The sequence below is a fragment of the Vanellus vanellus genome (genome assembly GCF_965231255.1).
Source record: "Vanellus vanellus genome assembly, chromosome: Z".
In the NCBI taxonomy this organism is placed as follows: Eukaryota; Metazoa; Chordata; class Aves; order Charadriiformes; family Charadriidae; genus Vanellus; species Vanellus vanellus.
The window spans coordinates 38,776,600-38,800,055 of record NC_138908.1 but is presented as its reverse complement, the minus strand read 5'-3'; the positions used below and the strand labels follow the sequence as shown (position 1 = coordinate 38,800,055).

Sequence of the window (23,456 nt, the reverse complement as noted above, 5' to 3'; positions counted from 1 at the left end):
AAGTAATCTGTTATTGCAGGGAAAAGACAACAGAAAGATCAATGTTTGCAGGACAAGGAAGATGACAAGAAGGTTCAGGATCAGTCTTACTAAGAAGGTAATACTGGGATAATAGGAATTGTGGTCAAAAGAAGTCAAGCCTGTGCAAGGCTAAAAGTTAGAGGAGAGGAAGGGTTTTCCTGAAACAAAATTTTATTAGTTCACCACTCAAAAAACTTCAGAAATTAGACTGCTTCCTTGTGGTTTCGTTTTTTTGCTCCAACTCACAGTGTGTCTCACCCAGTCCTGGGGTGCTGTACAGGGCCACACCTGGGACAGGCCACAGTGTGGTTCCACTGCACCAACAAACATGGAGACATGGTTGGCACAGTTATACATCTGAAATCCAGAACGACGAACAGACAGCAAACAATCTATATGTATACCAGAAACGTCCATTCCTTGAAATCGTCAGTAACCTACAGCACTTTCATGACCCTGGCACACTTTACCCATATCATGCACATAAAATCTACCTGTCCTCATAGCAAGCAACATCAGGCTCTGGTTGGAAGGATATCATGCTACACTGTACACTTAGTGCTGGTCATTATGGGACAGATCTGACAGCCAAAGCTGCAGGTCTAGGCGCAGAGTTCGGGGTCTTTGGCACACAGGAGGTAAGTGTACTCTTCAATACACTACAACAGAAGATGTATCTGAGTTTCCTCCACCACCTTTCCCTTACATGACAGCTTGCATGCTCTACAGCTTTCTCCAGGCATACTTCAGTCAATTTGGTTCCAAGCCCAACTGATTCTACCTTGGAGTGCAACATCTGCCAACACTACTGAAAATGTATTTATAGAGAGACAGTTTTTCAAGCTGAGCATTGCAAGTGATGTTCATGGGGTTTGAAGGAAGGTCTGCTCTGGAACATATGCTGAACTCTCTGACAAGAAGTGCCATGCTGCTTGCTGTAAACGTGTAACTTACGTGTGAATTGAAAGACCAAACTGCGGAGCCCAACTTACCTCTAGAGTCAATGGAAAGGGGTTGATGCTGCCAGCAGGCGTGATTTAGCACACTTAAATCTCTCTGGGCACCTCCAGCTAGGAAGTACGTATTCACTCCACTTAATCAGTAAAATAAAGTCTTGATTTGGGGAATTATTGATCTTGCCAATCTCCAATGAACAATGAGGATTCTTAATACTTCACAGGAGTTGACCCTAAGGCGCTGTACCTCAGATATACCAATGCTGACAGACAAAATGTTTTGCACTGAGGTAATTAAAGTGAAGTCTGTACCTTAGATATCTGGTTTTGGTTCAGTCTTCTGCATCCATCATTCTAGGATATGTCCACATGCTATAGAGATAACAAATACCACCTTCTTTTACCTGAACTCTTACATTTAGTCCTTATGCCAACAGTTATGCCAGAATGATCTAAAACTGAAAATACTTCTGAAAATACTTTCTGTCGGTCTGTTGTTATATCAATCACCTGTTGGTGCACAGGAAATCTGAAAGACTTCTTTCTTTCTCATTCACTAATTCTGTCAAACCACACTTTTAATCCAAGAAATAATTTTAAAGCAAACATAAGAACCCTATTTGACTAAGATGCATTACCAATGCTTTTTTTCTGCATGAATAACTCTCACTCTCATTTTCGTTTTCATAATTACAGAAAATGGGCTGCACTTTAATATCTATTCCAGCAGAGCTGAAGATGTTGATTTCAGACTCCTTCAGACTTTAAAGTCTAATTCATGCAGTTGATCCACAACGTTAACTGGAGTGCAGGTCTCATCAATTTTATAAAGTGTCTTTATAACAACAGATGGTAATTTGTTGATACTTAAAGCTTTAAATGGACTCTGTTACAAAACCACTTAAAATGTTTTCTTTAAAAAAAAAAAAACACCACCCAACAACTCCCCCCCCCCCAAGTGTTCAGATACTTTAACCCAAAGAAATTGCTGACAGATTTGTTTTCAGCCCAGCAGAGTAAAGAGCTGACAACATATTTTTGCTGGATATGGTAACTTGGGTCTATTTTTAGGACTTTTTTTTTTTTTTTTTTAAGTACACCAAAATAGCAGTGGGCTTAAAAATCACCATCTGCTTCTAGCAATGAAATAATTCTCTGTAGAATAGATAATAGGCATAAAAAGCCCACCCCCAACTCTCACATTCTCTTCAGCAAGACTGCAAGTCACAATTACTTATTTCTTGTAAGCACTGTTTATTTCATAAAACAATACTGCAGGGTCATAACACCCCTGTAACTGTTTAATATACCTATTTATCAGTTATTTATTCACCAGCATAAACTGTTTACATTTCAGTTGAGAATGACTGACTGGCAAGTGCTATTGCTATTGCTTTTATGACTTAGAATAGCCTAAAGCTGCTGACATTAGAGCACGTTGCAGACTTTCCTCCTTTCTTACTTTAACTTGGATTTAGTTAAGGTGGGAAAGAATTCTGATTTGAAGGGAATGATTTATTTCTTTTTAAATGCCCATTGCAGCTATTCTGCAATTAAGATTTGCAAATGCATGTGAAGAAATCTGAGCTGGTTTGTGTCCAGCTAGTTTGGATACTGATAACAATGAATCACTATGTCAGTTCAAGACGGCCCAGGACCTGGACACTTGCTTGCTGGCTGAAGCCTGTCACCACAGTTTCTCAATCCTCAGCGGAGTTTACGCTTCTGACAGCTAGAACAACAGACTGCACAACAAGACAGAACCTGGCCAGCCCTGCAGATATCCCCAACACTCTGCCCATGCATCAATAGCCTTAGGAAACACAGTGATACTATTACTATCAGTCAGTCCTCACCATTGTATCTCTTGAATGGTTACTCAATGTAAATTGTACTTGAAAGAGGTAGAGGAAGAGGATCCATTAGTTTTCTGTAAGTGGTTTGATGTAAGACACAGGCTTAAGTTAATGTCCCCTTCCCACCTCCCTCCTAGAGAAAAAGTTGTGTGACTTGGTCAGAACACTTTCTCTTCGAGGGCTCCAGCCATGAACAGCCCATACCCGTGGTCAGATGGCACACGAACCCTCTCCTCAGCAGAGGACGCGTGGGCAGCAGGAGCAGGGATTGCAGGGAAGGATGGGCAGAAGGTGGCAAAGGCCAAAGAGGGGGGTTTCACTAATAAGAGCACTGGTGGGACTGTGTTAGCTGGTTTTGTGATTTCAGTAAAGATGGCAAATTTGGAATTGTAGTAATTTCAGTTTAAAACATTTCAAGGTTTTGAACCGCAGGACAGCAGTTATCTTTAGTAAAATTTTCAAGAAAGGCACTGTGATGTGCCACGAAAAAAGTCTTTTCAAGACATTAAGATCAAACTTTCTAAAGATAGAAATGAAAATAAACCAAAGCAAGATGCTTCAAACAACACATAAGACTTATAAACAACCAATTTTACAAAACAAAGAATCTTTGGAATAGGTAGTATTTGAAAAGGGCATGCCCGTAATTCATATTTATACTTGGTGGATCAGAATTTTTGTGAAAATTAGTTGTCTAACATGTAAAAGACCTGCTAGTGACTACTGCAGCAACAGTACTTAGGCTGACTTCCATATTTTGACAAAAAGACAGCAGAAAAATCATGAGAAAATATAGACCTGTTCTGGCAAGAACAGGACTTCATAGTAATGTGCAAGAATTATCTACCTCTAGTAAAAAAGTATTAAATAATTTATTCATGAGGGATTTTTTTCTTTTTTTTTTTTTTTCCTAAGTCAGTACTCAAGAACTAGCCCAAGAAAGGAAAAAAAAATAAAAATTAAGGGAAGTGGTGGGTTTGACAACTCTGGTGTTCTCTGGACCTTTTCAAAGGGGACCCTCTTCATTGAAGAACAGTTGCAGAAAAAAAGACAGAACAGACTACGAGTAGCCAAGATTCCTAGTGATCTCACTGGGAATTACACATTTATTTGGAAGGCATTAAAGGAATAAGGTTACAGACTTCAGACCTGATCCAAATTCCATTGTGTAAAAGGAAAAAAATAAATTGTTGTCTTAAAAGGAAATTGAAGTTAGATTTTAGTTCCCAGTTAATGAGATACTAGTAAATGCAGAGAACTGCAGGGGAAGTGATCAAGGAGAGATGCCATTTTGGGTTGGTTTGGGTTTTTTTCTTCATATTAAATACTTATCTAGGCTGCAATTTACTCAGATTTATCATTGTAAGGCTCTCCACAGTATCGACCACATCTATCTAAGGTGGCATTCAGATCAAATGGAAAGGCAAGTTGCAACTGACTTCACGTCATCCTTAATGAATGAACGGAAATGGGGTATATCACAGATTCTAAATGTGTAATTAGCATCTAAGGGTGAGCAAAGAGAGCTATGTAACCTGCACGTGATCCACTGGTTATTCCAGGCAATATATTCCTTTCTTCGCAATAACGTGTGGTTATTGCAGTTACTAAGGATATTGCTTGGTTTGAAACAAACACTTCATAGATTCCTCTTTTCTTCACAGTCTGGACACTTTTGTGATTTGTTTGATCCCACCAAAACTGCTTTTGTTAATGCATGGAATCACCTAACCAGGCCCCAAATCTGCAAAGTGATCTCACAAACAGGTCCTCCCGCCGCTGCTAAGCAATACCTAGGTGATCTGGGCTCGTACTGTGGACACATGTCCTAGCACCTGAACTCAACCCCAGGACAAAGGATGAACCTTTTGTGCTGCAAGGTTCTGAAAACTCTCAGCTTTTGCTGGACCCGGAACAAGTTCAAAGCACTCAGCAACTGAGTTGGCACAGCAGGATCTTTCTAGCAGCATATCAGAGACATGAGATTTTTGTTTCTTCTCTCAAGTTATATGTACACATAGGGGAGTATAAATAATATGAATTCCAAGAGAGCAACAGATCCATTTCGATCTGCTAGTTTTATTTAAAATTAATAAATTCAGGCCATGTATAAACTATCCAGTCATATCCTGTAATGGCTTAAACAGTGAAACCACAAGGGAAAATAAACTAACATCTCTTCCCTTTTTATCTTAAAAGTGTCTGAAATGAATTGGTTGCTAAAGAAACCTGATATAATTGTGACAGAGTGTTTTGAAACCCTTAGTGGAGTTCATCTGAAACCTCAGCATAACAAGTGGCCTCTTATCTGCGTACTATTCCAGGAAGAAATGCATGGCATTTCGTCATCACAGCTGAAAGACTAGCTGGCTCTGCACGTAGGCTAAGTGAGAATAAGAGCCCTCAGCTATAATGAGGGCACGCTGGTAGCTAATGCTTAGTCAGAGGCTGTTTCCTTTAGCCTTTGCTACTGCTTGTAGGAGTTGGAATGCAGGAAAAGGCAAAAATTAAAGAGAACATACTGAAGGTCAATGTTTACCTTCACTAGTTGTTCTCAATGAAGAATCTTTCTGAAGAAACGGCACACGTGCATTAACATAGTGACATCCTAAACCACCCCCCTGCCCTATTATAAGTTCTTCAAGTAGCTTTATTTAATGTGACTGTTTGTGAGCAGGATTACTTACAGGAGAGAGAATCATAAAAAAGCAGATGTCATTTTTTCAGTCTGACATTTAAAGGCAAATTAGTAAGCGGAACTTTAATATAGTTATTTCCTTGTGAAAACTGATCTTGAATTTCCAAATAGGCAAAACAACTTTCTGCTTAACAAAGCTGTTGAAACATAGATAACTCGTAGCAATTGACATATTACTTCAAACCCAAGGATGAATCTTCATATGTATGAATATGGTGAAGAACATTTCTTTTTATAGACTTTTCCTCTTTTGTACATCCTTAAGACGATAACATCAGTGATGCACTGTCATCATGCTTTTTAACATCAGAATCTGCAAAAATTGAACATGGAATGATGAACCAATAGAGTATAAAAATGTTAAATGTGAATGTGTAGCAATGTTCAGACTGGAAGTTTGCAAGATGCTTCATTCGGGACCAAATTTTGCTTTCTTACTCTGCCTGCAGAATAATCAGCTATTATTGGGAATTTACTATGCTATAACCACGCTGATTTAAGCACTCAACTGCATGCACTATGATATTGAACACACTGAACTGAGTCATTTTACACACATGCAGTTGCTGGTCTAAGTAAGGGCTAGATTTGACTTGTTCTGTTTAACTCACTGGCTGAACACTGAAAATAGTTGGCACAGATTTTTCTCAGGAAATTCAAACTTACACAAGCAGAGGAAAAACATTGCGAATGAGATGCTGCTGTGTGCAAAAATTCATCTTGGGTAAAACGTTAAACCCTAAAAATAAATCTTGTTTTCAGTTCTCACAAATAGGCTTTTCTATTCAACTCTGAAGGTTTAAAGCAGTTGTTAATCATGTACTGTACACAGTACTAAGCAGGAAAGTGTTCAGTTATTTCTGAAACACGTTATTTTGAGGCTATATTTGAATCTTCCATATTTATGTGATGAGAGTTATGTCACAAAGTTAATCATTCCCAGGATGCTAGCATTCAGGGTAATGAAAAACTTCTTGTGCAAGCAGTCATTAATCAGTGAGTATAACATTGCATAATGCTTTCTGAAGCATGTGTTATGTGATCAGAGTACAAGGCTGCATAATACAGCAAAGTGTTTATGCCATATGCTGACCTTTTCTAAAGCAGAAATGGAGCCATGTGATGCGCTGCTCCTGCCAGCAGTTGCTTATTGCCAATAATTAAGTTTGATGATATGAAGAAACACAAACTTGTATTGCTTTAGAGTTCTAAAAGGAAGAAGCTTTGAAGTTTTTGGCACTGTAAAGCACAAAGATGGCCAACTTGGCTTGGATACACTACCGTTGTCCATTATAGGCACCGCCTATCAAAACTGGAATCAAGTGCCCTGCTCAAGTGGTTACTGGCATTTGTGTAAAGGAAAACATGTGCATCGTTACAGGACTGCTGTATGATCCAGAAGAGCATAAAGGTCACATGAACAAAGCAGCCAAAAGCATGCTTGGTACCTCAAATCTCAGAACATCACAATAACATTTGATGTTCTTGTGCAATAGTGCTAGTAACCATCTATTACTTAATGTCCTACCAGTATTACACAAAAGTATACTTGCGAAATACTTCAGATAAATATGCTGTAACTACATGAAATATAAAAACATGTATAGGACAAAATGTTTTTGTAACTCTAAACATACATACCTGTGGAGATGTGGTTTTTATGAGCTATTTCAACAATGGAAACAATGCTTTAAAAGCTTCCATGAACAACCTTAAAGCTATGTGCTGGAAGCAGAGTGGACATATGGACATACATTTTATATATTACGCATACACACACACACGGCGTGATCAAAAGTTTGTCCTGTACATAGCTACTTCGTGCTTCTCTGTTGGCAGAATCAGGCTGCAGAGCTGGAATAACCAGCTTCGTACAACTGCTTTAGCACAGCCAACCATCCTGGTAGCATAGCTATACCACTGCTGCTCCTACACCATCTCCTCCCTGTCTTGCTAGGGTTTCCTTCTACCTCACTGATGACAGGCTGACTACTTTGGGAAGCTGGTACAGGAAGGGGTAGCCAGGCTCCATAAGTATATTACCAACTGTTAACAGCAACTCAGTTCCATCATGGGATCTATGACATGTCACCAGTGGCTAAAGTGATTTCTGATATCCCTCGCTTACTTTAAGGAAATATTTTCAAGCTTAATTAATAATCCTAAAGAGTAAAGCAGCCTAGAAGCACAATCACATAGGCACACAACTAAGACTACATCTATGCAGGGACTGAGGTGCCCAAGTCCAAAATTTAGATTCTCAAAATTCCTGCTGAGATTTTTCTTCAGGAAGTCACAGTCCTGATGATATGAGGCAGTGGTAATTAGACAGTGCTGCATCTAAGGCCTTTCAGGATTTATAAATTAAACCTTCCACACCTAAGGAGTCTCACTCGGGAGGTATCTTCACACTTGGCAGACAGGACTCCACACAGTATGAAGGAATTGATGTGGACAAGAGAAAAGCAAGCAGGATTCTCATCCTTGCTATAGCATCTGTTAAAAAACCAGTGTGATACTTGCTAGATGAGGGACTGTAAGACAGGCCTTCCCTCTCTAAACTAATAGGCCAATGGTCATTATCCCTACATGCCAATAAATTAACTTGTAGAATAAGTAGTTAAAGTAGAAAAGTTTCATAAGGAGTGACTGAGAGCATCCAGTGACCAGGTCACTCCTGTAGGAGGGTTTGGTTCAGGTCAATTAAGTGAAAGGAGAGAGCAGAAACTGAGTTGCTCTGGTGTTTCAAGAGTCCTTCAACTACTGAGCAGTTAGATAGACCAAGGGGCTGCAGCATATCCTCTTCGCTTTTTCAAAAAAGGAATGACTTCAGCTAAGATATGGAAAAAAGTGTAAGAATTCAAAATGAAGAAAGGAATTCTGTTCCCCACAAAGTGGAAAAAAACCACATCCATGTGTTCATTTACAAACTGTTAACTTAGGCAGAACCCTTCTCATTATGCTATTTTTGTGGCTCCTACCTCCTTTTTTATGGTACATGGATAGTCTAGGAATCATGTTTGAATGTTATGATCTCTACTAGTCATTAGGGTACACAACCCGGGTGCTGCAACCAACCAATATAGAAAAATCCACTTTGTGGAGCTGCTCATGAGGATATTAGAAATGACTGTGCTGAAGTGGACTGTGACTTAAACAGGCAGCTTGAACACATCCTGCAAACCATCTCCCCTATCCATCCTTCCTAGACCCACTGCTTCTTAGAAGCGTGCTCCCTGGCGCTCTCCTCCTCTCACCACTACTTGGACAAGGAGGTTGGCCAAAAGATGACAATGACAGGATGACATGAACCACAGACAGAACCCTGAGTGGTCACTAGCTGGGGACACATATATATATTTACAAAAACAGTTCAGATACAGACCAGCTTTGAGGACAACAGTCCCAGCAGTATAGACTTATTACACAAAAGATGCAAACTCTTTCCACACAAGCATACAGACATATTATTAACACTTATATGCAGTGAAAACACAAGCTTCACAACACTATCACTACAATTAAAATTTTAAAATTTGTCTTTCTAAGTTGCACGAAAGAGACATTTTTAAGAATTTGTACAACTGGCATCAGATTTTTTAACATGCTAGAAAGAATTCAGCCAAAGATGATATCACAAAGTCCCTTATGGTTAAGGGAAAATGTTAAATCAATTAGCAGTTGCTAGAATAAAGAAGCAACAATTTGATGTACGTTCCTTAAAAAAATAACAAACTTTTCATGTTCTGCTGAAAGTGGTTATATTATGCAAGAAGAATACTGCAACATATTCTCATCTCTTTAATGTTACAAAAGCTTTATTAGCATACGCTTCAGAAATTATAATCAAAGAGTAGTAGTCACTAGCCAGAACTTTGAAGAGTTTATAAACATACACGTACAGACTATGCCTTAGAGGGTTAATGTACTATTTTGAACTCAAGTATTGCAATAGGACTTAGCTTTGACACAGAACATTCACACCCTCTGTAATAAATTCTTTTAACATACTTCATATTTCTTCCCATGTGAATGAGTGTCCTTGGAAGAATTATCTACTAGATAAAATTTGAAGATGCAATCTAAGTCTAGACTTATTTAAGGGGGGTGGAGACTGATCTTATAATCGACGACTGTTGTTGATTAATGAGCTGCTTATGATTGCTGTAGGCATGTCCAAACTGCAGAACTAAATGATACTATAGGACGGGGAGGAATGTGCTATCTGGATGCCACACCTTTGTTGAAACTTAGAACTCACTTTGACTTCTGCTACATTTATTCTAGCCTTAAACTACCAGATATGCCCAACCAGATATACAGTAACGTACGTGCTTCCCCTTGCTACTTTACTGCTTCTGTGGCAGAATTTCTGTTACAGAACTTCGTGTATGGCCACTTGCAGCAGCCACAGTACATGTTGTGTGGGGTTCAAGGTTTTTGCTAGCAGTGCTCTTGCACAAATAAATTCAAAACTTCCTGGAGTAGAATAGTACTGTAACATCCTGAGGGGGTCTGGTATCGTCTGACAGTCTGAAGAACTTTATATATACACATATGCATACACACATACACATACATATGCATGCATATGACCTATCTGTATACACACATATATACATTATAATGCATAATGAATAAACTGCATAACAGTACATTTTGCATAACTACGGAAACTTTTATTCAACTCTGTTCCAAGGTTGAAACCGAACAGGATTTAAATCTGTAATAAAAAAGGTTACCCAATCTTTGGTAATAACATGATCATTTGGTCAGGTCAATGACTGGCTCTGAACTTGGTGCTACCGGCAGGGTTTTGGGTTCTTCGATTACGGCCCGATTTACAGAACACCAGGCCTGCTGGCAGCAGATGGGAAAAGCCTGTCTCACAGGGGGAAAAGGGTTCTTGGAGTAGAGTTAGCAGGGCTCATTGAGAGAGCTTTAAACTAGATTCGAAGGGGGGTGGGCATGTTAACTGGGCTCGATAGAGAGGCGCCTGGGGGTAGCAGCTCAGCACTTGTGGGGCAGAGTGATAGTATTTTTGAGGATTGGAAGGCCCACCACCGCTCAAGGGCAAAAACTACACACTCATTGGCTTTTCTGAAATGCCTATACACTAATGCATACAGCATGGGGAATAAACAAGAGGAGTTAGAGGTCTGCGTGCGGTCACAGGGACATGATCTCATTGCAATTACTGAGATGTGGTGGGATAGCTCACATGACTGGAACACTGTCATGGAGGGCTGTGTTCTCTTTAGGAAAGATAGGCCAGCAAGGCGAGGTGGTGGAGTTGCTCTTTATGTGAGAGAGCAACTGGAATGTATCGAGCTCTCCCTGGGAGCAGACGAAGAGCAAGTTGAGAGCTTGTGGGTAAGGATTAAGGGGCAGAGTAACAGGAGGGACACTGTTGTGGGTGTCTATTACAGGCCACCTGATCAGGATGGGGAAGTTGATGAGGCCTTCAGTTGAGAATCGCCTCACAATCGCAGGCCTTGATTCTCATGGTGGACTTCAACTACCCTGATATCTGCTGGGAAGGCCACACAGCTGGGTATGTACAGTCCGGGAGGTTCCTCCAGTGCATTGATGATAACTTTTTGACTCAGGTGGTAGAGGAGCCCACCAGGAGAGGTGTACTACTGGACCTAGTACTGACTAACAAAGAAGAACTGGTGGAGGATGTTAAGGTTGGGGGCAGACTGGGCTGCAGTGATCATGAGAAGATTGAGTTCAGGATTAAGTATAGTATACACAAAATGACAAGTAGGGTTGAAACCTTAACCTCAGGAGGGCTAACTTTGATAGCTTCAAGGAATTGCTTGGACAAATCCCATGGGAGAGGGCTCTAGAGAGTAAGGGGGCTCAAGAGAGCTGGCTGCTATTTAAGCATCACTTCCTCCAAGCTCAGGATCGGTGTATCCCGAAGAGCAAGACATCAGACAAGGGAAGAAGGAGACCTGCATGACTGATCAGGGACCTTCTGAAAAAGCTCAGGTGGAAGAAGGGAATTTACAATAGGCAGAAGAAGGGGCTGACCGCTTGGGAAGAGTATAAGGATGCTGTCAGGGCATGCAAGGAGGAAACAAGGAAAGCCACGTCAGCCTTGGAATTGAACCTGGCAAGGGATGTCAAGGCCAACAGGAAGGGTTTCTTTAAGTATATATGAGACAAAAGGAAAACTAGGGGAAATGTGGGCCCACTGTTGAACAAGACAGGTGCCGTGGTGACAGATGACACAGAGAAGGCGGAGTTGCTGAATGCCTTCTTTGCTTCTGTCTTCACTGCTCGGGCCAGTCCTTGGGAGTCCCAGAGTTTGCGGGTAACAGAGAAGTTCTGGAGGAAGCAAGACTTTCCCTTGGTTGATGAGGTGCAAGTTAGAAATCAGTTAGCTAAACTAGATATCCAAAAGTCCATGGGGCCGGATGGGATGCACCCACAAGTGCTGAGGGACCTGGGGGAAGTCATTGCTGGGCCACTCTCCATCATCTTTGAAAGATCCTGGAGAACAGGTGAGGTGCCTGAGGACTGGAGGAAAGCCAATGTCACTCCAGTCTTCAAAAAGGGCAAGAAGGATGACCCGGGAAACTATAGGCCGGTCAGCCTCACCTTCATCCCTGGAAAGATGATGGAACAGCTTGTTCTGGGTGTCATCTCAAAGCACCTGGAAGAAAAAAAGGTTATCAGAAGTAGTCAACACGGATTCACCAAGGGGAAGTCATGTCTGACTAATCTGATAGCCTTCTATGATGGGGTGACTGGACAGGTGGATGAGGGGAGGGCAGTGGATGTTGTCTACCTTGACTTCAGCCAGGCTTTTGACACTGACTCCCACATCATCCTCACCGGCAAGCTTAGGAAGTGTGGGTTAGATGAACGGACAGTGGAGTGGATTGAACAGTGGCTGGCAAATAGAGCTCAGAGGGTTGTGGTTAGTGGTGCAGAGTCTAGTTGGAGGTCAGTAACGAGTGGTGTCCCTCAGGGGTCAGTACTGGGTCCAGTCCTATTCAATATATTCATCAATGACCTGGATGAAGGGATAGAGTGTACCATCAGTGAGTTTGCTGATGACACAAAACTGGGAGGAGTGGCTGACACGCCGGAAGGCTATGCCGCCAGCGTGACCCGGACAGGCTAGAGAGTTGGGCAGAGAGATACCTAATGAAATTCAACAAGGGCAAGTGTAGGGTACTGCACCTGGGGAGGAATAACCCCATGCAGCAGTACAGGTTGGGGGCTGACCTGCTGGAGAGCAGCTCTGTGGAAAGGGACCTGGGAGTCCTGGTGGACAACAGGATGACCATGAGCCAGCAATGTGCCCTGGTGGCCAAGAACGCCAGTGGCATCCTGGGGTGCATCAAGAAGAGTGTGGCCAGCAGGTCAAGGGAGGTCATCCTTCCCCTCTAGTCTGCACTGGTGAGGCCACATCTGGAGTATTGTGTCCAGTTCTGGGCTCCCCAGTTCAAGAAGGACAGGGAACTGCTGGAGAGGGTCCAGCAAAGGGCTACAAAGATGATTAGGGGATTAGAACATCTCTCTTATGAGGAAAGACTGATGGACTTGGGTCTTTTTAGTCTAGAGAAAAGAAGACTGAGGGAGGATCTTATCAATGCTTACAAATACTTAAAGGGAGGGTGCCAAGGGGATGGGAACAGTCTTTTTTCTGTGGTGCCCAGTGATAGAACAAGAGGTAACAGGCACAAACTGGAACATAGGAAGTTCTGTCTTAACATGAGGAGTAACTTCTTTACGTTGAGGGTGGCAGAGCACTGGAACAGGCTGCCTAGAGAGGTTGTGGAGTTTCCCAATCTGGAGATATTCAGAACACCCCTGGATGCCATCCTGTGCAACCTGGTGTAGGTGACCCTGCTCTGGCAGAGGGTTGGAAAGGTGATCTGCAGAGGTCCCTTCCAACCCTGACCATTCTGTGATTCTGTGATTTCTGATTATACCTTTCAAAAACCTTTCAGAAAAAAATTTAAAACTTTCCTAACTTTGCTTATAAAATATTAGTGTTCTTAAAATGAAAACAACCCATACAAATTCTTAAGTGCTCCCTGCACCCTGGTGTCCGAGCTCCAGACTCAGAGAAAACAAAAGCCAACAGAAAAAAAGGCACAAACAGAACAACTAGTCTCTGTAGTCCCTCAAAATACGCAAAAGGAATTTCATTACCTTTAGCTGAACACATCTCTCCTTTTGGTTTATCTGTTTGCAATTATTCTCCTTTTTCTCATTTTTGGAGATAGTTGTCTTTCTAAAACTGTGCAGAAAAAGAACATCTTAAAATAACTACATCATCATGGTCATTATCACACCTTGAGTACACTGAATATATCAGCCTTCTAGACAATGAAGCCCTATGGCTTTTCAGTAGTGTCATTAGGTGCAAGAACAAGGCTAAAATCCCACAAATGAGACATGAAAGCACATCTTGTTCAATGTACACCACACACAATATGAATGGCTTTCAATTATATTTTCTTAGTTTTAAATAAATCCTCTCTCTAATCTCAGCTGACACCTTTTCAGTGACTTGCTTGCATGCAAAAGCAATGAAACAAAAACTAAGTTGGTGATAAATTAAGACATTTCTATTACTCTTCACTTTGCATCTATGAGTTGGTTTTGGTATGTGAAGTTACACCAGTACCAAACCCCTTACTTTACTCCCTAACTCTTCCAAAACCAGATTCCAAGTACCATGATATTCTGCCCTCCTGTGCTAGACAGACCTGTTATTTTTTGTTCTGTTCAACAAATCTGATCGTGGTTAAATGCATCAAAGAGCAATGACTGAGGAAAATATGAAACAGCTGCAAATGATACACCCTGATGTTTACTATTCTGAATGCAGCTGGTTAGAAGCAGTTCTAGAAAAACACCGATATGAACCTTGGTGTAGGACTATGAGTAATTCCACATAGACTGACAGAATTTCAACAACAATTTGGCACAAGTGGCTCTGCAAATCTCTTAGAAATGTTCCATAGAACAACATCCTCCAAGTGATCTTAACTGTATCGTTACACAACCTTAGAATAAATAAAACACCGTATTTCTTCATAGCAGGTGAGATACTCAAAAGCACTGAACTGACTTAAGCCATTCAGGCAATTCTGAAAACTTTATCCAGAAATTTAATAAAACTAGTAAGAATGTGAGTAACCTCAATAATATTGAAAACACAAATGCTTTCATAGATTACTGGCTAAAATTATATGTGTTGTATAAAGTCACACATTAATTTCTGAGTGAATGTGAGAATTTCTAGGCAATTTATTGAGTTGAACTTGTACTTACACCATTGAGAGGTAATCAGCTGAAGGTTGCAGACCGACCTGTGTTATAACTTTTCAATATCCAATTCAGTGGAGAAGTGCAGAAGAACTCACTATCCACTTGAGCTCAGCAGGAGACGGAGAAAAAGCTGCTTTTGCCTAGGGACCATAAGATAACCTTTCAGGAAACCAGTGGGAACCAGGGCTCACTCACCCATGAGGTGTTGTGGAGAAAAGCATGGCTTTACCAAGAACTGAAAGAACTGAGCCTAAGCATTTGAAGGAGGATTTGCCAGATCATAACTTTCATAAGGAAAAGTCAGCTTTATAAGAGCATTTCTGTTACAAATCACCTTCTTGTGGGAGAAGAATTCTGATATTGCTATTAAGCACGAGCACTGCAGCCATCATAACACATCACTTAATAAGACAGTAAGTGATGAACATATCTTTTGCTAAAATATTATTCCTTTAGAACTATTTCAACATCACTAGAAAGTACCTTTAAAAACTGCCCTACTGGTACTCACTTTGTAATAGTAGTCAAATTGTTGACTTCAAAGAAGGGACTCAAATTGCTACAATATGACAGTATCTTCTCCTAAGAAAAGCAATGGAGAGACCAGTGTGACAGCAAAACTGTTTTCTGAGATCAAAACTACCAATTAAAGGCACAAATCTATGTGCCTTTAAGTCTTATGCCACAGTATTTAAAGTTATTAGATTTTTTTTTTAAATAGACATTTACAGAAGCTACTTAAGGCTGCCCAGGGAAGTGGTGGAGTCGCCATCCCTGGAGGTATCTAAAAGGCGGGTAAACATAGTGCTTAGGGACACAGTTTAGTGGTGGTTTTGGCAGTGTTAAGTTGATGGTTGGACTCCATGGTCTTAAAGGTCCCTCCCAATCTAGACGATTCTATGATTCTTAATCAGCGCTTGTCAGGAAAACAGAGGCAGCTCAATAACCAGACTGTATACCAAAGCTATGAAACAGAAACCCGTCAGCATAGACTTAATACTTTTTTCTCCCATTAACATAATTATTTCCTACTCAGTAAAAATGAAAATGACATGTTAGCATTTCAAAAACACAAGAAAATGACCCTCTAGGCTTTATATGACTATCAAAACAAGCACTGGTACTTTATTTGCAAATTATCATGCATGAAATGATTGAATCAGCAAGTTTACCAGTCACCAAAGTGTGTGCTCTACTAGTTATAATCAATTTACATGTAATGGTATGTCTATATATGAATTTAAATGAGTTCGTGCCATTTCATGTTGATCAACTGGCTTATCATCATAGATAGGACAGTGACCATAGTTAATGCTGCAGAAACAGCAGAGCATGCACAACTTTCATGAGCCAATGGAAACCAAACGAAGAAATCTGTTTTCATACAAAAAGACAGCCTCTGACTGCTAAGTCATGTTTATTTTCCAGTCAAGTTAACAAAAATACTTTCTCAGAGGTTATTCCCAGGCATTTACTCTATATGCCATGTCCACAGCAAATGTACAGTATGAATCACAACAGCTTTCTCACCTTGTAACCTACTAGATTTCTCTTTCAATGTATGAAAAGAACCCTGAGGCCATCACAGAATAAAGAACATTTCAGTATCATCCATATTGTATATAAATATACATTATTAGGAGAGGAATATTCTGGAGATTAAGATAATTCTAGTTTCTTTAATAGTGCATTAGTTGCATCCCTGCACAGCAATCTTTAATACAATCTTCAAAAATTTAAAGTAACTGCGGCAAGTGAAATTACATTCCTTCACAGCAGACAGTGCTGATCAGATGATATGTTGGAAGTATGCAAGGCAAAGCCATGTTTAACATACAAGACTGCATAATTAAAGGCTGGCCTCAAAAATGTCTTCATTTAATATAATTAAATGAATATAATGGCAATGACTTGAACAAAAAGATGCCATTTTGTACTAAAGTTAATTTAATTTTACTTAGAATAGTGTAAGTCAGATAAATAAAGCTTAACATTTTCCAAACAATAATCCTTTTCATTTTCTTTAGCTTTATTAATAATGTACATATTCAGGTAGAATACTCAAATATATTTTTTACTGACATACAGAATCATCTTAATGCATATTTGGTACAATTTTTGGTGTTCAGTAGTCGCATTTGTTTTGATAAAATGATACAGCAGATTTATACGTAACATCACATACAGGTTTTGTCTATATAAAGAATTTACAGAGCTTTTTGAATTGTGGAATGGTATGTTCCATATATGTGAAATTTTAAAAATGCTGCATGAACCTGTGACCTTTCCAATACACAGATCAACCTTCAGAAAATGTCATGAGCATGAGTTGTCACACATTTCTATCTGGGCCCAGTACAAGTATGGACACATTGAAAATGTTGTAACATCAGTATGATTTGCTTTTACTTTGGTGGTTGTGGTATTCCAGGTGCGGAAGCAAAGTGCACCTTAATGGTCCTCAGAGCAGTATTTTTATCCCCCTGTATTTTAAAGGCATCAGCTTCTTTTATTCTCCCTTGTAGCGAGGAGGTCTCTTCTCCTTAAATGCAAGAAGACCTTCAATTCTATCTTTTGTTGGAATAGTCTGCAACGAGCAGAGTAACAATTCATTATTGACACCAAAAACAATACCAAGAAAAATATTTTCATACAAAATGTAATTCTTCAATGCATCCAACATGCAACTTATGATACAACAGAAAAATGAAACCTAAAATGTCTAGTCAGATACAGGAAAGTACCAGACACTTCAAAGAAACAATATAAGGCTGAGAAACAATTTAGGAGAAGAAAGAATATATTTTCTGCGAACACATGACTGTGAGAAATTCTTTAGGATGTGTTTTTGAGTTTTTGGTGAATTTTTTTTGGTGGGGTGGGGTGGGTGTAGGTTATTAATCAGATCACCGTATGTTTTAAATAAGCATCTAATGCTGATGCTTCTATTTCCATGATCAAAAACTTGTCTCAAAGTCCAAGAATATACAAACTCAAATACATCATTCCCATGTTTCTCTGGCAAAGAGGTTTGTGTCGGTTTTCTGTTGGTTAGTGCATATGCCATTAGTGGCACACGTTAGTGAAGTGCCTTTCATGATATCTCATGTTAAACCAAAACAAAGCAAAAGCAAGGCAGTTCTTGGATAAAATGCATGGCAATGTATGACTGGCTAGGTATATTCACTACCTTCACCTTAACAGTCTTGGCAGGGAGATGCTTTTGTGCTAAACTACACCTCCTTCCTTAAATTCCTTACAAAAACACAGTAAGTAGAAGGAAGGTCTAAATACAATGCAAAAATATTTGTAGAAGAAATCACAGAGCAATTTCTAGTTGAATTTCTGCATGTTTCATAACAAGCACCAACAAAGCCTGTTTTCTGGGGTTTTTCGTGTAATCATAGTTACATACCTGAGCATAACAAGCTTCTTCAATTGCTAAACCTGTTACTAAGTCGACCTGAGGAAAAGAATACAATGATTTTTATAAGCATATTTGTGTGTTTTTGTTATATATTACTTCCTGACAGCTAACTTAAATACTGTGTTTCTATATGCCACACATTAAAACACTTGTGCAAAGTTCTTCTACACTACCTTAACATAGAAATGCTACACTGTCATGTGGTGATAGTGGTTAGTATTTCTGTAACAAATAACAAGTAAGTTTCCTTACTTGGCGATACAATTAGTATGTAGTACACTGTCAAAACAATGTATGTTCTTCACTAGAAATCATCTGGACTAAAAATCATTACCTACTTGCATATTTGTAATAATTTCATTTACGATAGGGGAAAAGATTTAATGTACTGCATGGTTATTTAAAAATTTTTCTGAAACAAGTTATCTTCAAAGTGTCATATAAGAACATGATGCCATGCCACAAAATAAACATAAATTCAAATTTAAAGGGATTTAAAATAAAAAAAAAAAAGGGGGGGCCAATGGCCATCCTGCATCATCAACTAGTTTTAATAACATTTTTTTCTTTATGAGCTGGTCTGAACAGCTGAAAAAGCTGAATATTCCCCTCACTATTTCTCCACCTGTCTTAAGCATCAGCTGCTGTAGAACTTACTAGCTCTCCACATGACCACTGAAAGGCCTCTGGCTATGCACCACAAGAAATTCGTCAAGGGGAGATAAGCTACAGGGTAGATTACCAAAGGAAGCCGTGAAATCTCTGCCATAGTAGGTTTGTAGTAACAGCTTAAATGAACATTTGGCTTGGTTGGTTTTGATACAGCAGATCTTGTCTTGGGGCCTCAAGATTGAACTAGATGATCATTCCAAGTCCATCTAACCTTACTGTGCGTAATTCTTTAAACATCATGATTTTGACCTTTCAGTCCGCTGTACCTGGTACCTAAATAATTTAGCTTGCAGCATTTTGAAACTTGGGTACCACCAAAATAAATCTTGAATTCCGTCATTACTTGCTGTGGAAACCTAACCAACATACTCTTTGCACAATAGCATAAGTTTGGTTCTCAGGCCACAGCTTACTGGTGGTACGGTCTGTTGAACTCAACTGTATCACTGGTTGCTTTTGAGACTTTAAGAAGGGCCATTCTTAAATTCATCTTCCTGGATTCAGACATTTCATGAAGTACGATCCCCTTTACCTTGTGCCAGGCGGAGCTATAAGGTGCAGAGCTTATGCATGTGCTTAACTTTAAATATGAATAGCCCTGCTGAGCTCAGCAAGATGATTCACAAGCCTAAAGTAAAACACATGTTCAGACGTGTTCAAGGCTGGATTTTAACGAGCTTTAGAGCTAGGTCAATAGTGTTCAAGAAGGAGTGGCAATCAGAATCAAATATGAAATCAGACTCCAGAGATAACTTGAACACTAACCTCTATTAAACTATTAAAAATAAATAACATGCATTTTGGCCTTTAACTTTATTAGTTACTAAATACTGACAGCATTGACAGACTTGACAGAATATGACTTTGAGGCTTTTTTCTGCCCAGCATTTGAAATACAACCTGTTCATAGTAGCTTATGTTTACTTTCTAGTATTAATAATTAGCAGAGCGCATTACTCCTGGACAGACACAAGGCTACTTAGCCTCGTTATGGAAATCAGCATCAACTCTAGTCTCAGGAGTCTGAGAGATAAAAAAATTGCATTTCACCTTTTAAAAAGTTTTGACAAAACAGATTCTGAAAGATTATACCCTGAGAAACTAAAACCAGTTCTAGAAAAAAAAACTACCACAGTAGACCTGCTGCCAGCCTAACTTCTGCTTAATTTTATGGAAAGTACAGATCCTTACCTCCATACCCTGATTGATGGCCAGTTTTGCAACTCTCATTGCTACTGGTCCCTAAAATGAAAGAAAAAGCTTATTTAGATATCATCAAGATCTACAACATTATGCAGTTAAGAGCCTGCACATCAATGTTCTTATATTGGGACCTTCTAGACTTTGGACTTTTATTAAATTTATAGCAAATAGATCAAGTATCCTAAATTATATCACTATAGTAGACATTTGCTTCCAAACCAATAGTTTGAATATTGAGAAAAAGTGAAAATATACTGTTTTCAAAATAATGTAATTAAAGCAGTGTGTTTGGTTTACATTTCAAAGGTGCTGAGAATGCCCACTTCTGTCCATCAATTCCTTTCAAAACAAGGCTCAGAAAAGCCACCTTAAGAGACATCATTATAGGCCTTCACAAGGCCAATCTTACGTTCCTGTTATCACACAATGGAGACACATGAAAAGAAGTGATAATGAAACAAAATGAACTGATGCAGCCTCAAACCTAAAATACACTACTTCAAAGCCTGCACTGGTCAAGGGATGACACTCTTCCATGAGAGACTGAGGTCCCCAGCCAGCAGAGGGATTTTCACCCTCCTCCTCCAATGCGCCGCAGAATAGCGAGACATCTTTGGGAATTGTCTCAGTCCTGTGCCTGTGCACAAGCATCAGCTTCTGAATGTTCAGACATTGCTTTAGAGAAGTGGCCTGCTGCTCTGGGAAAGCCAAATGCTTTTGAGCGGGTTCCAATTTGAAGTTGTAACTATAAATCAACCTTTTTGAATCACTGTATGTTAAAGTTTTTACTGTATTTTCCATGTTTGTCTTCCTATCAAAGTGTTCATGACACAAACAACCAATGTTAAATGACATACTTAACCCACAACATTTTCCATTTTCAACAACAAATTTTAGCTGTTACGCTTGTGATCCAATAAAGTGGTTTACTAATTATTTTCTTCTTCTGCCTCCTATGTATTGGCTACCTGGGACCCTTCACTTGAAAAGCAGGTTTATTAAAAGCTCCAAGCTCACATTCCTACTCTGAAACAGCTTGCAGTCTATGTCAACAGGGGAACATGTAGCAGTCAAACAGCACAAAGACTCTTGTAAGAGTCATACTCAAACTTCTTACTAAAATGTTCAAGTTCTAAAGCACAGGAATTCAGCAAATCCCATTGCAATTCTTTTATGAAAGACAGAGACAGGATGTCACTTAGAATGAATGATAATAAGAGCATGATTCTTTCATCAAACTTACACACAAAGGATAGAAAGCAAACTTTCCACTAGTAAGTGGGTTTTGCTTTAATGCTGAAATTACATTTAGATTTATGTTTTCAAAATAGGCGTTACACAGAGATACGTCCACTTTTATATGGACCTGTTTGCCTCCCTTTGAAATACTCAATAGTAAAAGAATAAGCTATTGAGATAATTGCTTTACAAAAAAAACCCCACCTTATGCTATTTTTTTGTTTAAAACTTGAAATCCAAAACACGGAATACACAGACCACACCATGACAATACAAGGACTGACCGAGTTTTTTTGCTTCGCTATAGATTACCAAATAACACCACTCAACACATGAGAGAGAAAACTTCTGATTGCTCTCCACATAACTAGAATGGCTTTTTAATACATAAATTCATGACAGTTTTTCTTAATACAGCTGGTATTTTTTAGTTTTAATCTTCGGTAAAAGCTAGAATCAAAATAATTTTTTTTACCTGAGGTAAAAATTCTCTTGCCAGAGCTAATGCTCTTCTGTATGCAGCATCCCCTGCTTCATTCTGTTCTACCACATGGCTAATCAATCCTATCGATTTTGCTTCCTCGCCATCTACAATACGTGCAGAGAAGATTAGTTCTTTTGCCAATGACACTCCAATTGTGCGAGGTAATCTCTGTGTGCCCCCTGAAGTTTGGAAAAAGAGAAAATGCAATTATTAGTTTCCCATCCATTCATACCACAAATGCAGATGCCTGATTCAGTCCAAATTATTTTCATTTTTAATTCCATAAATAATTATATGAACATATAGAAATAAAACTATCATACAAAGGCATTCCTAAATGCCTTCTTCAGTTTTGAAACTGCATCTAAAATGAACTAAATTGCTCTGTTTCTTAGAAAGACACGTGACTGAGAAAATATTAATAGATTCTGTTCTATTACAGACCAGTTACCTTATTCATATCAGCCAAAAGCTGAAGAAAAACTACTTGCCAGTAATTACCATATCCAAAAACTATGCTTCTTTTCAACAATCTATTTCTATGATATTAATATCCACAAAATGAACACTTTTGAAGAACTATACTCTAACAATACTGTAGTCCATGCTGAAATTTGCATATGTTAGGGACAATAAAAATTTATATGTAACCTAAACTAAAGCCACTAGACAAGGCCTTTAAAAAGCAATGGTTTTGTCTCTTCTTACTTCCATATTAATCTTGAAATCTTAAAGCTTGATTACAAAAACTAGGGAAGGACAGTGACAGATGTGGATCAGCAGAGAAAGGTACCTAACTTCAGTTAGCTTTTCTTAATACGTTAAAAACTTCTTTGGCAGATCAGCATTTTCAGAAGGTCGATAAGCAGTAACCACATTAACCAGACATGTGAAGATTGCTTAGTTGGACTAACAATTAACTTTCCAGAACTGACAAACAACAAGAATGTGGGAATAATCATTATCAAAACTGAAGAAGTAGACTCAAATCACAGAAGCAGATGTTTGTATAAAACAGTGGAAATGGCCTTTACCCAGGAGAAAGGATTTCGAAAATATACAAGGTCTACTATTTTGACATGGATCTGAAACAAATATTCAATATATATATATACAGTCTGTAAGTAAAAATTTCTTTCCAAAGAGCTATTTCTGCAAAAGCATGCTAATATATTAAGATATAAATATATGTATTTATGCAAGAGGAATATTTATAGGAGGTGGTACAACACAGGGTAAATATATGTTCAACTAATATAAAATAGATTAATTTCCACTATGGTGGACTAAGCCAGTATTTTATTGAAGCCTTTCAGTTCTCTTACTGATGTTTCCTGAAAATACTTTAAATACATCTCTAAGACAAATAAACTGACTGGAAACAAACACAAAGCTTTTGTGATTTAATGATTCAGCTTTCAACTATTGTTTTTTATGAATCACAAGCTTCAGTACTACCGTATTCCTTTCCATAAACCCAGACCTGCCTTTGAACAAATTACATCATACAAAAGTGCAAAAGGTTTGGGAGATTCCTGCCTTATGCCTTTCTAGAATATTACAAAATCACGATCTATATCAAAACCTGAGATATATTTTC

General features: G+C 39.0%; 1 protein-coding gene across 3 annotated transcripts in view; it reads right to left on the bottom strand.

Annotated features, from left to right (window-relative positions):
• Positions 1–16,231: 16,231 nt before the first annotated feature.
• The window catches only part of AUH (AU RNA binding methylglutaconyl-CoA hydratase), a 125,044-nt gene continuing 117,819 nt past the window's right edge, over positions 16,232–23,456 (bottom strand). For 2 of the 3 annotated variants that reach the window (XM_082497772.1, XM_082497774.1), the window contains 4 exons: positions 21,848–22,035; positions 20,122–20,172; positions 18,247–18,294; positions 16,232–17,418 (listed from right to left, as the gene is read on the bottom strand). In XM_082497772.1, coding sequence (XP_082353898.1) covers positions 17,341–17,418; positions 18,247–18,294; positions 20,122–20,172; positions 21,848–22,035 — 365 coding nt within the window. In that variant the 3' untranslated portion in view covers positions 16,232–17,340. The remainder of the gene's footprint in view (positions 17,419–18,246; positions 18,295–20,121; positions 20,173–21,847; positions 22,036–23,456) is intronic. The other variant, XM_082497773.1, reaches the window with a different exon arrangement.